Here is a 13171-nt window from a genome sequence, read left to right on the forward strand (position 1 = left end):
AGTAAAGTAAAATAGATGTCTTATGGAAATATTGATTCTTTTTTTATGTCCAAATTTAAAATGGGGACTTGTAAGGTTGTTTGGTTTCATATGACAACATTTATCTTAAATACCCTCATAACCATCAGGAACAAACCAATTACCCATTTTATAGAATCTTTGACAGTAGGCTTCATGTCTTCTAAAATAAAAATGTCGGGAATATATACCAATAAGTTATCAAGGTATATAAAAAAGTTCCAAAAAAACATTTAGCTCACATCTAAAAACAAATATAAAATACTTAAATATCCTTTTTATACTAAATGGATTTGATTAGATGGTCATGGTTTTTTAATTTACAAATTTCATCCTAAATGTTATGTAAAAACAAAAATAAATAAATAAATAAATAATTCAGGCAAGCAAAATACTCCACGTTATTTGGATACATGACAATAAATTTTTAATTTTATATCATGTAATTAGACTTTAAGTTCGTTTTTTATTTATAATCATATATCGATTGTTCATTTATATCATATATCATTTGTCCATGTATTGTGACTCATGTAAGTTAGTTTCAACAACTTGGATCTTTGCTACAAACAGTCAACATACCCCCCATGATCAACCTTAAGAATATTAATATTATTATCCTAGTGGAAGATAAATAACAAAATTAGGTATAGCACATACCCGCTACATAGTAGTACCAATTAACTAATTGCCAATATTTTACCAAAAATGCATAACCAACTGTGATCTTATGTTACTTTTAAGCTACAATTTTTAAAATTGGTACACCTTGTCTACTTTTTTTTTAACGGCATATAATTATTTTTTTCTCCTCTCTCGGGGATTGAACCCGGGACCTGCTACTTATTTCTTAGTTTAACATCTCCTTGTTAACCAAGTGGGCTACCCCAACTTGTACACCTTGTATATTTATAGTTAAAAAGCTAAGTGCATAAGGCTAACCGGTATATGTAGCACGAAGCGGACCGTGGTCTAGTTGGCCACGAACCACGGACGTGCACACCGTCCCGGTGGTTCGTGATGGTCCGTGGTCGTTGCGAGTCGTGGTCGGGACAACGGATTCAAACGATGAATTCGATTGGTGTTTGGTTTTGGGGGCCGTTGAACGGCTATTTTGGCCGTTTTTTTTTCAAACTCAATTATAAATACACTTCTAATACCAAAACACATACACATTCTATTACACTCAATTACACCCATGGATCCCTCAATAAATATGGAATTTTTAAAAAGTTTTGACTCGGATGACGACGTAGAATTCGTCGAGACATTCTTCAATGTTGTGCAACACGTTCACGCCGAAGAAAGTTCGAATGCAGCACGTACAAGGGCGGTCGTCAATCGTGATCGCCAAGCCGCACACGACTTATTGGTACGTGATTACTTTGCCGATAATTGTCTTTATAATGACGACTCGTTCGAACGTCGTTTTCGTCTGAATAATGCTATATTTTTACGTATTAGTAATGCTTTAAAATCTCGTTATGATTTTTTCAAACAAAAACCCGACGCTAGAAGAAGAATGGGTTTTAGTAGTATACAAAAATGTGCGGCTGCTCTTAGGTATTTGGGATACGGTATAGCATTTGATGCATCTGACGAATACTTGAAAATATCCGAGAGGACCGCGGTTGAATGTGTAGATTGGTTTTCTGCATGTGTTTATGAGGTTTTTCACGAAGAATATTTGCGTAAACCTACTCAACGTGATATTGAGAGATTATATTCGGCTCATGAAGAGAGGCATGGATTTCCTGGTATGCTTGGCAGTCTAGATTGTACGCATGTGGTTTGGGAAAAATGTCCAACTGCATGGCGTGGTTAGTTCACTCGAGGAGATATAGGTGAACCAACTATCATCCTAGAAGCTGTTGCATCTCAAGATTTGTGGATATGACATGCCTTTTTTGGAGTAGCGGGGGTTAACAACGACCTTAATGTTCTTGGTCCGTCTCCACTTTTCAACGATATTTGGACCGGCAAAGCACCTGATATGACGTTCACGGTAAACAGGCACGCGTACAAATATGGTTACTACCTTGGTGATGGGATATACCCGGATTATTCTACGTTGATGAAGGCATACTCAGTTCCTCGAAGTGAAAAAGCAAAATTTTTTACAAAAAAACAGGAATCAGCGAGAAAGGATATCAAGAGGGCATTTGGAGTCCTTAAGCAAACATGGCATGTAGTGAAATATGCTACACGACTCTGGGATAAAGAAAGAATTAAGCGAATGGTCCTAGCATGTATTATAATGCATAATATGATTATTGAAGATGAAGGTCGAGCGATTTGCACGTATGATCCGAACGACGTTGTCGTTCCAATTGAGGAGTTCGTACCCGGAACGAATGCTTTTTTGGAGCGAGTTGTCGAAATTCATAACAGTGAAACGTGTTTCAATCTTCGAGAAGATGTCGCGGAACATTTGTACCAACATAGCATGAAAGACGATTAGGATTTTTATATGTATGTTTGTTCGTTTTCTTATTAATGTAATGTTTGTTTTCTAGATTAACTAAGTAATGTAGTTTAAAGTTGTTATTTTATTTTTATAATTAATGAAAAAATAGTTTTAAAAAAATGAATGCTTTTTACTTATAAAAAATGTAATTTTATTTTAATTTTTGAATTAAAAAAAAAGTAATTTTATTGTATTTTTGAATTAAAAAAAAGTAATTTTATTGTATTTTTGAATTAAAAAAAAATAAAAATAATGATGTGGAGTGGTGTGTTAGTGGTAAGTATCCCATGTTAGTGGTAATGGAATGTGGTGCTGATGTGGCACCCACCACATATGTGGTATGTGGTGGGTATAACGGATGGTCTAATAGTAATAAATACACAAATATGACATAAGAGGGTTGGTGCAGGGCCTAATTTTGAAAGTCGCCTTATAACAGAGGTTCCATCCTAATTGTTGCATTACACCATCCTCACATTGCCTTAAAGATTCAGAAAAAAAGTTATTAAAATTTGCTTATTTACAAGCATGAAATTATATTTATTTCCAAGCATCAATAAATACATTCAAATTAAAAAAACAACACTGCATGAATGATTATTGCAATGTGAATAAAGAGAAAATATTTTAATATTTAAAACTATTGCTTAGTAGAATGGAATAAAAGTAAGACGGTACAATAAAATAAAAAATGAAAGTACATTGCCCTTTCTGATTTTTAATCCTAAAAGATACTGGTTGCAGCAACATTAAAGAAATCACCAACAACTAACTTTTTTGTAGTATATATTTACATCTTTTCCGTTTACTTCATGTTCTCACTACTATAACCCTTTTATGACATCCCCATTTCAGTTATTTGCCTCTAGCTGCTTTGATTTTTAAATTAATAAAAAACATAATAGTAGAGGTTAAATTTTACGTTTGATCCTATCCAACTCATACGCTCCGGCTTAACCAATTAAAAAAACACTTACAAACATATTTTTTATTTTTCCATCGAAAAGACCCAAAACATGGGATTATGATTGAAACTTGTACTCTCCAAATTAGTTCATCACCAAGACTAACAATACATATAATCTACAACCTTGTTTCAGGAAGGTCGTGCATCATCGATACCCAAAGAGATGAATTATGACAATCCTAATATTCATATACCCAACATTAGACTTTTTACTGTGGGTCCTTTAATAGAAACTAAATAGGAACTTTCTAGTTGAGTTACCATTCAAGGCATCTAAACACTTGGTGTGGCAAAATTGTAGAAGAAAAGGTATTTAGTACCTTTCCAAAATTTAGGGGGAACATAATGTATATAGTGCATGTATAATAGCATTTTCACGACACAAAACCTGGACATGAAAATAAATCCATATTATTAATAGATGGTTTCAAGATGATTAATATTTGGAACTAAGAGATGTCATACATTTTTTACGACATGAAGTATCTTACTTGTATCCATTTTTATGCTCTATGAGTATCCACATCAAACACATATTATTCAAGAGACCTAAACCTTTCACTGCTAATAGATTATATACCTTAAATGGCAAAACCGAAAACTATGCCTCATGATGCTTCAGGAGAAATGCCAAACAAACAATTAAAATAAAGAAAGAAGACAAAAAAATTACATCTGAAATAATAAACTAAATCTTAACAAGTACCTTCTGAGTTTGATTGTTGGTAAAACCAAAATTCAGTCAATGAAACATATCCAGTGCCACTAAATATTTTATGGTTAAATATAAACATATGGCATCATAAAAGAGAGTAATAAACATTAAAATTCATCACATTACTTGTTCACATCAGGAAATTAAAAATATAATGACAAAGGTTGCTCAATCTTATAAACGTTGATCTATATGATAGGGAAAACTCATCTTTTTCAAAATTCCAAAAGATGTCAGCAGATGGTCTAGAATTGACTCGAAATAATCATAAAGAACTAGTTCAACTTGAAAAATTCTTACCTCGATCCTTGGTTAACATTGGTGAATCTCAACCGTAAAAGCCAACCCTTGTTTGCAACTGCATACAAAGTAGATTTTTGTGACAGTCACAATCCATCTTCAAGATAAAAAAAATTAAAAAAAAAAAAAAAAAAAAAAAAAAAAAAAAAAAAAAATTCTTGTATACATCTCTTTGTCCGACCCTTCTTTTCCATCTTTTTCATCTGCTTCTTCTTCCTTTCTTTTTCCCCTTGTAATATGGTATGGTCCCTCTACGGTTATTTAGAGAAGCAAATTGTAAGAAAAAATATTTCTTGATCACATCACAAAGAGATAAACATTACAAAAGAACAAAAAAAGAAAGATATGACATGAAATTTTATAAGAGAAAACATGTAGCAAAGGAGCCTGAAAGAAAGGAAAATGAAAGGTAATTACCTATTTGATGGTTGATTTATGTTGAATAAAGCCACTATCTCCATCTAAGAAGAAGATATATGTAAAGTATGCCTTTCTGTTTTTGAAGTAGCAAGAAAAAGGTCAGAGATGGCCACAAAAAAACCCCAAATCGCTGGTAAGGCAGCGGCTAGGGGATTGAAAGCAAAAAACCAATCTTTATTTGTTTGGCTGTTCTTCCTTATGCCTCCCATAGAAGTCGTAATTTCCTGATGAATCTTTTTGATCGTTCTCCCTATTCATTAGGGATCCTTTATTCCAAATGGTCAAAAAAACGAAAAAAATTCTAAATACGGAAGCAAACCTCCAGAGATCGTGGGTTAAAAGAGGAAGAAAGAGAAACAATGAGCGAATTTGTGGTGTTTTAACAGATCTAGGATTTTCTTTTTTGACATCAATATCTTTTTGACAGATCTAGGATTTTTTGTCACATGTCGAGATTACATTCAAAGGATTTGATATACCTTTTATTTTCCTTTCAATTTTATGTGATCTTATGGTGTACCTTGTGGGACGACTGAAGGGTTTAGCGGTTGCAGTGGAGGCTGAGAGAAATGACGACGGTGTTTTTGGGTCTAGGATTTTACAGAGAGAACGAAAATGTAAATGCTAAATGGAATTGAATCTGTAATTTGAGATGGAGATGAACAGTTCAACAGATGAATAACACCTGATACAGGGGAATATATCCAGCATTGAGATTTTCGTCGGGATTTCATGATTCATGAGACTCCATAAAGGATTCAATGCCCAAGTCAAAAACCTAGGAGAGATATGGAAAGGGACCTGGTCAAAGCTGATTTAAGGTTTAAAACCTATTCTGACCAAATAAGATTTTTATTTCTTTAATACATAAATTTGTTGTACATGATGCATAAAGGGATTGTACCTCTAAAAATTCAGAATTTGACCATATATATATATATATATATATATATATATATATATATATATATATATATATATATATATATATATATATATATATATATATATATATATATATATATATATATATATATATATATTGTCAAATTAAAATTTTAATTTTCATAAACCTTTTACTTATTATACATCCATTTGATTTCATAAAAAAACATCAAATCAAGGTATATAATAAGTAATTAAGGATGTTAAATAAGCCCTTGAATATATTGTTTTTATATACATTTAATCTTTATGACCAACTATTCCATGTTAAGTTCTCTATTTGTATATATTTAGCCATTAATATATTTTTGCAAACTAAGTCATTTTTTTACATATTTGGTCCTTATGATGGATTTCTTTAGGTTTTGCTCACGTGACATCCTATATTGGAAAATCAGTATTGAAGTGTTTTCATATGTGGCTCCTCTGTGCAGTGGAATTATGTGTTACTTGTCTTGGTTTTGATAATAGCATTGTAATTTTGATATTAGCAACTATTATAGTACAATACCAACTATATTGAATACTAATACAAACATCATTCAATAGCAATACCAAGTACATTACACCATGAAGAAAATGCATTAACCATAAGATTTTAATTGTCGGAAATAGTATCCACAATCACAAGAGTTGATCATATTACTATTAATAACATATTCTTTTTGGGTTACGCGCAAGGAAAACTTTAAGCAATTATTGACAAGAGAGTTTATTGGGGATCTAGTTTGTTAATTTGTTAGTGATTAATAAATTAATATAAGTTTGTGATGTGTCTCATTAGTGCTCACTACAAAACCCTAATAGTTCTCGGGTTTTAGTATTTTGCGATTCAAGGTGGTTGAGACATGAAACATCCTCTTTAATAACTGCAAGAGTATCTTCAAAATACAGGGTTAGTTTGACATGTTCTTCATCAACCTATTGCCAAAATTTTCACTTTTTACCTCGTTTATTGTAATGTCCCGAAAGCTACAAAGATGTTTTTCTTCATAAAATAGATCAACCAATTAAATCTTTATTCCAAAAACCATTGAATAATATTTGAATGGTTAAAAACCATACATTATCAAAGTTAAATTTACAAAACCACGAAAACGAATATTTTTTATGCATACGTAAAGTCCCGTCGAGCTCTTCTCACGAACGACCTAAAAAATATTTTTTCCACAACTGTAAGCATAATGCTTAGTGAGTTCCTCAGTATACCACATAATCCATCATATATACAATGCATCCACATAAAGTCCTCGGTTCTAGCACTGACATGCCAAATCTCCTATCACCATAAATACAACATCCATACAATCATACATGAAATAACGGGTCTACACCAACCCCAAACGAATATTATGGGCCAAATCATATTCTTATAGTCACATGGCATGGGCTACCCCCGTCTTCTTTCCTTGCAATGTCAAGGGCCAAATTTTGGTCTTACATGCAGGTATCATGGACTACTCGTGGGTCCTTAATTGGTCCATTCTGAAAAATAGGTGTTACATTTATTCAATAACAAAAAACAGAAAGTAAGAAAGAAGATCAATATGAAAAGAACAAAAAACTCATTTGCTAAAAAATGGTCAAAATTGATCTACCAAGGAATTATGGAAGACTCTAAAGTTTTTTGTTAGAGTGTTATTTTGTCTTTGGAGTGTAAGTTCGAGTTTGGAGAAAACATTCATAAAGAATCTCGTTGTCCACTATGGAGATAGATGAAATTGGAGTCGAAGGCATCTTCTTCTTAGAGAAAACTAAGACACCAACATTATTTGACCGATTTGTGAATTATGTTACTAATATAAGTGATGGACGAGCCACATATGAGAACATCTATTTAATGATTGTCTCACATAGGATTCCACATGAACAAAACCTAAATAAATCGGTCATAAGGAATGAATGTGTATAAAAACAATAATGACATATTTTGCAACAAAAAACATTAAAGACTAAATGTGTAAAACTGAGAACTTAACCTGGAGTAGTTGGTCAGAATGACTGAATGTGTACAAAACAACAAGATCAAGGGCTTATTTTACAAAATATAATAAAAAAAACAATGAGGACTGGATGTATACAAAATGAGAACTATATTACCCTTTTAATTATTTTCCCACTTTATAATACAATTGAATGGTAATAACGGTCAATCAAGTTCGCAAACTTATTCTTCGTCTCTGACTTCTTGCGTCTGATTTTCATCTCCAAATACTTTTTCTCCATCTCTAAAACCGATTTCATATGTTTTTCATCTCTAAAAATGTTCTCCATATCCAAAAACTTGTTTTCAGTTATGGTGTTAAGGTGTAAATCAGATATGCATGACCCTAACATTTGTCTTTTGATATGAAACACAAATTTTGAACACGACACAAGAACACCCACATCATGTTGATTTTGGGCCTCTTTCTGCAAGAAGAAAAACTTAAATCCTTGAAGTTCAGTTACAAACAAGAATAAATTCATACCAAATTGCGCTCGAAAAAGATGATCGGTGATGCAAGAAAACTGGCTAAATCTACGATGCCTAACAATGATGATATTTTTAAACATGATAAAAGAATGCAATGGTAAATTAGTAAATCATATAAAATAAAATAAATAAATAAACATAAATGACTAAATATTTATACTATGAAAAATTCATTAATTAATCCTAAAATATATTAATATTTATAAGTTTATTAGGGTACTCGTTTCAAATCGTTTGCGTTTTGCAAAGAAACACAAAGACACATTAAATAAAATTTACTTATTAGTTATTAACTTATACTTTCGTTGAAGCATCAATTGCGTAATTTTTAGCATTCATAATTAAATTACCAAAAAAAAAATCACCAATAACTTTTGATGTGATTGATAACCTAATTCACCCAGTTGTTTTCCATTCGCATTGTTGTCCCGATAAGCATTCATATTAACAAATTTGGTTAAAATTACTCAAACAAGTAATGCGATCGATATGATGATGTAGATATTGGGAAGAAACAAAAAAACGTGTGTTACCAAATAAGAACAATCGGAAATTCATTATTACATTTTATTCTCTTTGATTTGTCTTTTTATTAATTTTTTTTAATTAAAGAAGGTAAATTATTAGTACAAATTTAACTAACTTCCAAAAGCTATGGGAGGGGCGGGATTGGGATCTTTAAGGAACCTAAACTTGGCTTTGTTAACAAAATGGTAGTGGAAGTTTAAGTCAAGTCCACAGTCTCTTTGGGCCCAAATCATTAGGGGACTCCATTATCATCCAAACCGATCATGGTATTGTTTCTCAAAACGCAAAGCGAGCGGGGTCTGGTCTAACATCGATAAGGTTAAAAACGGACTTTGGAAATTAAATATGGAGGCGAAGGACATCTTATACTCTAACGATGGGGAAATCACATGGAGATCTGATTATGTGGTGGATGGGAAATTTAACGTGGCAAAACTCCGAAGAAGATTAGATAGAGCTTCGCACCCGATTAGTGATGGGGAGTTCTGGTGGATAAATTCAGCCCCGAAGAAAGTTGTGAGTTTTATATGGCGGGCGAAACAAGGTCGGATTCCTTCGGCAGATGAGTTACAAAAAAGGAATATTCCGGTAGCTTCCTCAATGTGTGGAATATGTAGGAACACGGTGGAAACGACAAGCCACGTCCTCACATCCTGTCCCTTTGTGAGTAACACGATAAACAGGGTGCTTAATTGGTGTGGTGTCCCAACCAAACAATTTTCGGAAGTGACTGAAGTGATAGATTTTGCCCGGAGTTGGGGTCATTGCCCAAAAAAGAAAGAGATGTTGACATGCATTTTATATAGTACATTGTGGAGTCTTTGGAAGGAGAGGAATGATCGGGTATTCAGAGGTGTGACATCGAGACCGACGACTATTCTGGATTCTATAAAATCTATGGTTTTTTCGTGGCGGAAATATAGGATGTCTAAAGGCAATGAGGTGGATTGGGATAAGTGGTGTATGACACCCATTAGTTGTATAGTTGTATATAGAAGGTGTCTATTTTCCCTGTTATTTGTTTCATTTGTATGATGTATGTTTTCAGCCCCTAGCATCTTGCTAGGGTCTTTGTTTTAATATAATTGTCGGTTCAAAAAAAAAAAAAAAAAAACTAACTTCGATTTTTTGTGTTTTCATAAAAGGACTCATTATTGAATTTTGACTTACGTGCTAGTGTAGTATTGTTGTCATGTTGACCCTTTCCAATAAATCCTTTCACCAACCATTCAAACATCACCATATGTACACCGAACCCAGCCGTGTTAATAAAGTGTTCGTTAAATACGAGTTTGAAATCTCGAATGTGGATAAGACTAAACTAAGACCAGTTGGTATTGTGATGGTGGTCAACAATGATCATAAATGAAAACATATATGAAATAAGTTACCATCTATAAACTATGAGATTATTTCATTTTATCATGTAACAGGACATTAAAGTTTAAACCATATAAACATATGGTTCTTGGACTTATTCCGTTGAAAAAAAAATATATATCAAATAAAAAAAATGGCCTTCATATAATTACGTTTCTAATTGATGAATTACGATTTGGCCTGGATTTTTGTTATGAAATCTATAAGTAGTTTGAAAGCCTTCAAAGAGACTATGTGTATTATGTTTTAGCAAATTATTTATTTTTATTAAATTCTCACAATATTTGTTGATGAAAAAATCTATGACCTCCTAGGTACGATATAGCACGTAAACTCACGAACTTTACGTCCATACATGGGTCTTCAAGCTCAAAAGACCCAAGCTTCTTCTTCCTTCCCAAGCTTCAAAATCACAAAAAATGGCACAACAAACTCAAGAATACTCAACATTTGATTAGGGTTTCGTGAAGAGGGTCTGAGGGTGATGGAGGCTGGAGTGGAGACCCTATAAGTTGTTTAAATAGAGTGAAAACCCTAAAATTTAAGGTTTCATCCAGACAGATCTACTCGTCGAGTCGCGGCTTCCGACTCGACGAGTAGACTCTTCCACCTGCGTCCAAAATTCGCATATACTCGACGAGTTAGAGCCTCCAACTCGTCGAGTCCCAGTGTAAAAATGCAAAAACATATATTAAAAATATGTATCAGGAACCGAGCGTTACAATGAACACACCTTATATAGAGGTGTTTACATCAAATTTACATCAAATCTTTAATTATTCCATAACTTTTCAATCTGGGTTTTAGAACGTGAGACCGTACAAACCGAGCATCAAAAGGTAACAGGAGTTTCTCATTCTCCAAAAAAAATACCCAAAATTTAAGCATTTATGCACACTCCAAAAATCTTCAATAAGTCCAAACCCATTATGAATCGAAATCACTTCCGAATCTCCAATCGAATCATTTTATAAACTTCAAATATTCGAGGTCACTTCGGTCTTCAAGTCCGCATAATAGGAAAAAATCAACTTTTGAATTTTCATATCTAAATTTCTCCCCTTTTTTATAATCGAAAAATGATTATAAAACCAAAAAGGAAATGAGAAAACGCTCAATTCATAATTTTTCTATTCAAAATTCTCCCTTAACACATGGCATAAACATTTTGTTTCAATCCGGAAAATCCAAAAAATCTTCAATTTTTAATTCGTTCACAGACCGCCTTTGACATGATTTTGAAATTGACAATTTCTACCTAAATTTTTGTCAAAGGCCGTCCGTGAACGAAGCTAAAAATTGAAGATTTTTTGGATATTCCAGATTGAAACAAAATGTTTATGTCATGTGTTAAGAGGGAGTTTTGGAAAGAAAAATTCGGAATTGAGCGCTTTCTCATTCTCTTTTTGGCTTTATAATCATTTTTTTATTATAAACAGGGGGAGAGATTTTTATATGGAAATTCGAAAGTTGAATTTTTGTAAAACCAAAATCAGATTTGAAATTTTATTTTTTATTTTGGAAAATACCAAACTATTGATTTTTTATTTCGGTTTCGGTTTTTTGTTTTTTTAATATATTTTTCGGGGTTTTGTTTTTTTGTTTACTTCATAGATTTCTTCATTAACAAATGTTGCTAGAATTTAACAAAAATAAATTATTTGCTAAAACATAATACAAAAGGAAATTTATTCACATTTAGTCATTGAACTTTTTAAAGGGAAACGAACTTTGATTTTGTTCACATTTAATCACTAAACTTTTTTTCATTATCTATTGGCCACTGAATTATTGAAATTGTTCATATTTTACCCTTATGACCGGTAACAACCGGTCATAAGGGTAAAATATGAACAGTTTCAATAGTTCAGTGGCAAATAGATAATGAAAAAAAAAAATTAGTGACTAAATATGAACAAAATCAAAAAAAATTTACCCTTTCAAGTCATTATCCCTTATATTTAACTCTGCCCATCTTAAATATTCAAACCAAATCGAGAACCTCATCCATATAAATCAAACCAATTTTATATATCATCTTTTTTTTACAATGAAAAGTTTCTAACTCACTTTAAAATTTACAATCGTACGATTCGAGCTTAAAGCTTTTATTTAAATAACAGTCCAAACTCCAAAAGCTTGAGAGTTTTTTTTTATGTTTTTTGTTATTTTATATTTTTTAAAAGCTTATGATTATTTTTGTCAAACATATTTATATAAATAAAGCTACAACATGAGGTTTCCACATATCTGTTTGGCAAACATACTCTTAGGTGTATTTGGGATTGCTTATGAAAATAGCATATTGACTTATTAGATTTTAAAAAATGAGTTTTTGAAAAAAAAAAAACTTATTCTCTTTGTTATAACTTATCCATCTATAATAACAATAAAACAATCCAAACATTTCTAAGAAAAAAACAATAAAATGACAATAAAATAGTCCAAACATTTCTAAGAAAAAATGTTTATCCACATATACTTTAAACACAATAAGCTAATCTTAATTTTTTTTAGAAACTTATTTTTAACACCACATAAGATTATACACATTTTTATCAAAAAAATATATATCCAGCAAGATTCTAAAAAGTTTGTAATGGAGCCTCATGTACCAAAGCTTGTACCTACCACCACTTTTTAACAAAATATTATCTTAGATTATATATATATATATATATATATATATATATATATATATATATATATATATATATATATATATATATATATATATATATATATATATATATAGTGAGAGAGAGAGAGAGAAAAGAAAATAGTAATTACATACAAAATTTTCGCCTTAAGTATCGCTTTACAAACGACATGACTCGTCACGGTTCGTGAAAACTTAAGTTTTGAAATTGTCGTCAAGTCATGGCTAACGTTATTTAGAAACTTGATATTGAGTTAAATAAACAATCCTAAATAACCCTTAAAGACTCTGCTAAT

At 31.7% G+C, this 13171-nt stretch overlaps 1 protein-coding gene and 1 long non-coding RNA gene across 2 annotated transcripts; one reads left to right on the top strand and one right to left on the bottom strand.

Annotated features, from left to right (window-relative positions):
* The first annotated feature begins 1234 nt into the window (after window positions 1-1234).
* LOC128126878 (uncharacterized) lies at window positions 1235-2479 on the top strand. Its single transcript, XM_052765037.1, has 2 exons — window positions 1235-1838; window positions 1935-2479. Exons 1-2 carry the CDS (start codon window positions 1235-1237, stop codon window positions 2477-2479), a joined length of 1149 nt encoding a protein of 382 aa, XP_052620997.1.
* Window positions 2480-4247: 1768 nt separating this feature from the next.
* Window positions 4248-5682, bottom strand: LOC122195784 (uncharacterized). Its single transcript, XR_006186526.1, has 3 exons — window positions 4885-5682; window positions 4634-4718; window positions 4248-4525 (listed from the first exon to the last, which is right to left on the bottom strand). It is a non-coding gene; the product is annotated as an uncharacterized LOC122195784 (long non-coding RNA).
* Window positions 5683-13171: the final 7489 nt, after the last annotated feature.

Source organism: Lactuca sativa, chromosome 1, assembly GCF_002870075.4.
Source record: "Lactuca sativa cultivar Salinas chromosome 1, Lsat_Salinas_v11, whole genome shotgun sequence".
Lineage (NCBI taxonomy): Eukaryota > Viridiplantae > Streptophyta > Magnoliopsida > Asterales > Asteraceae > Lactuca > Lactuca sativa.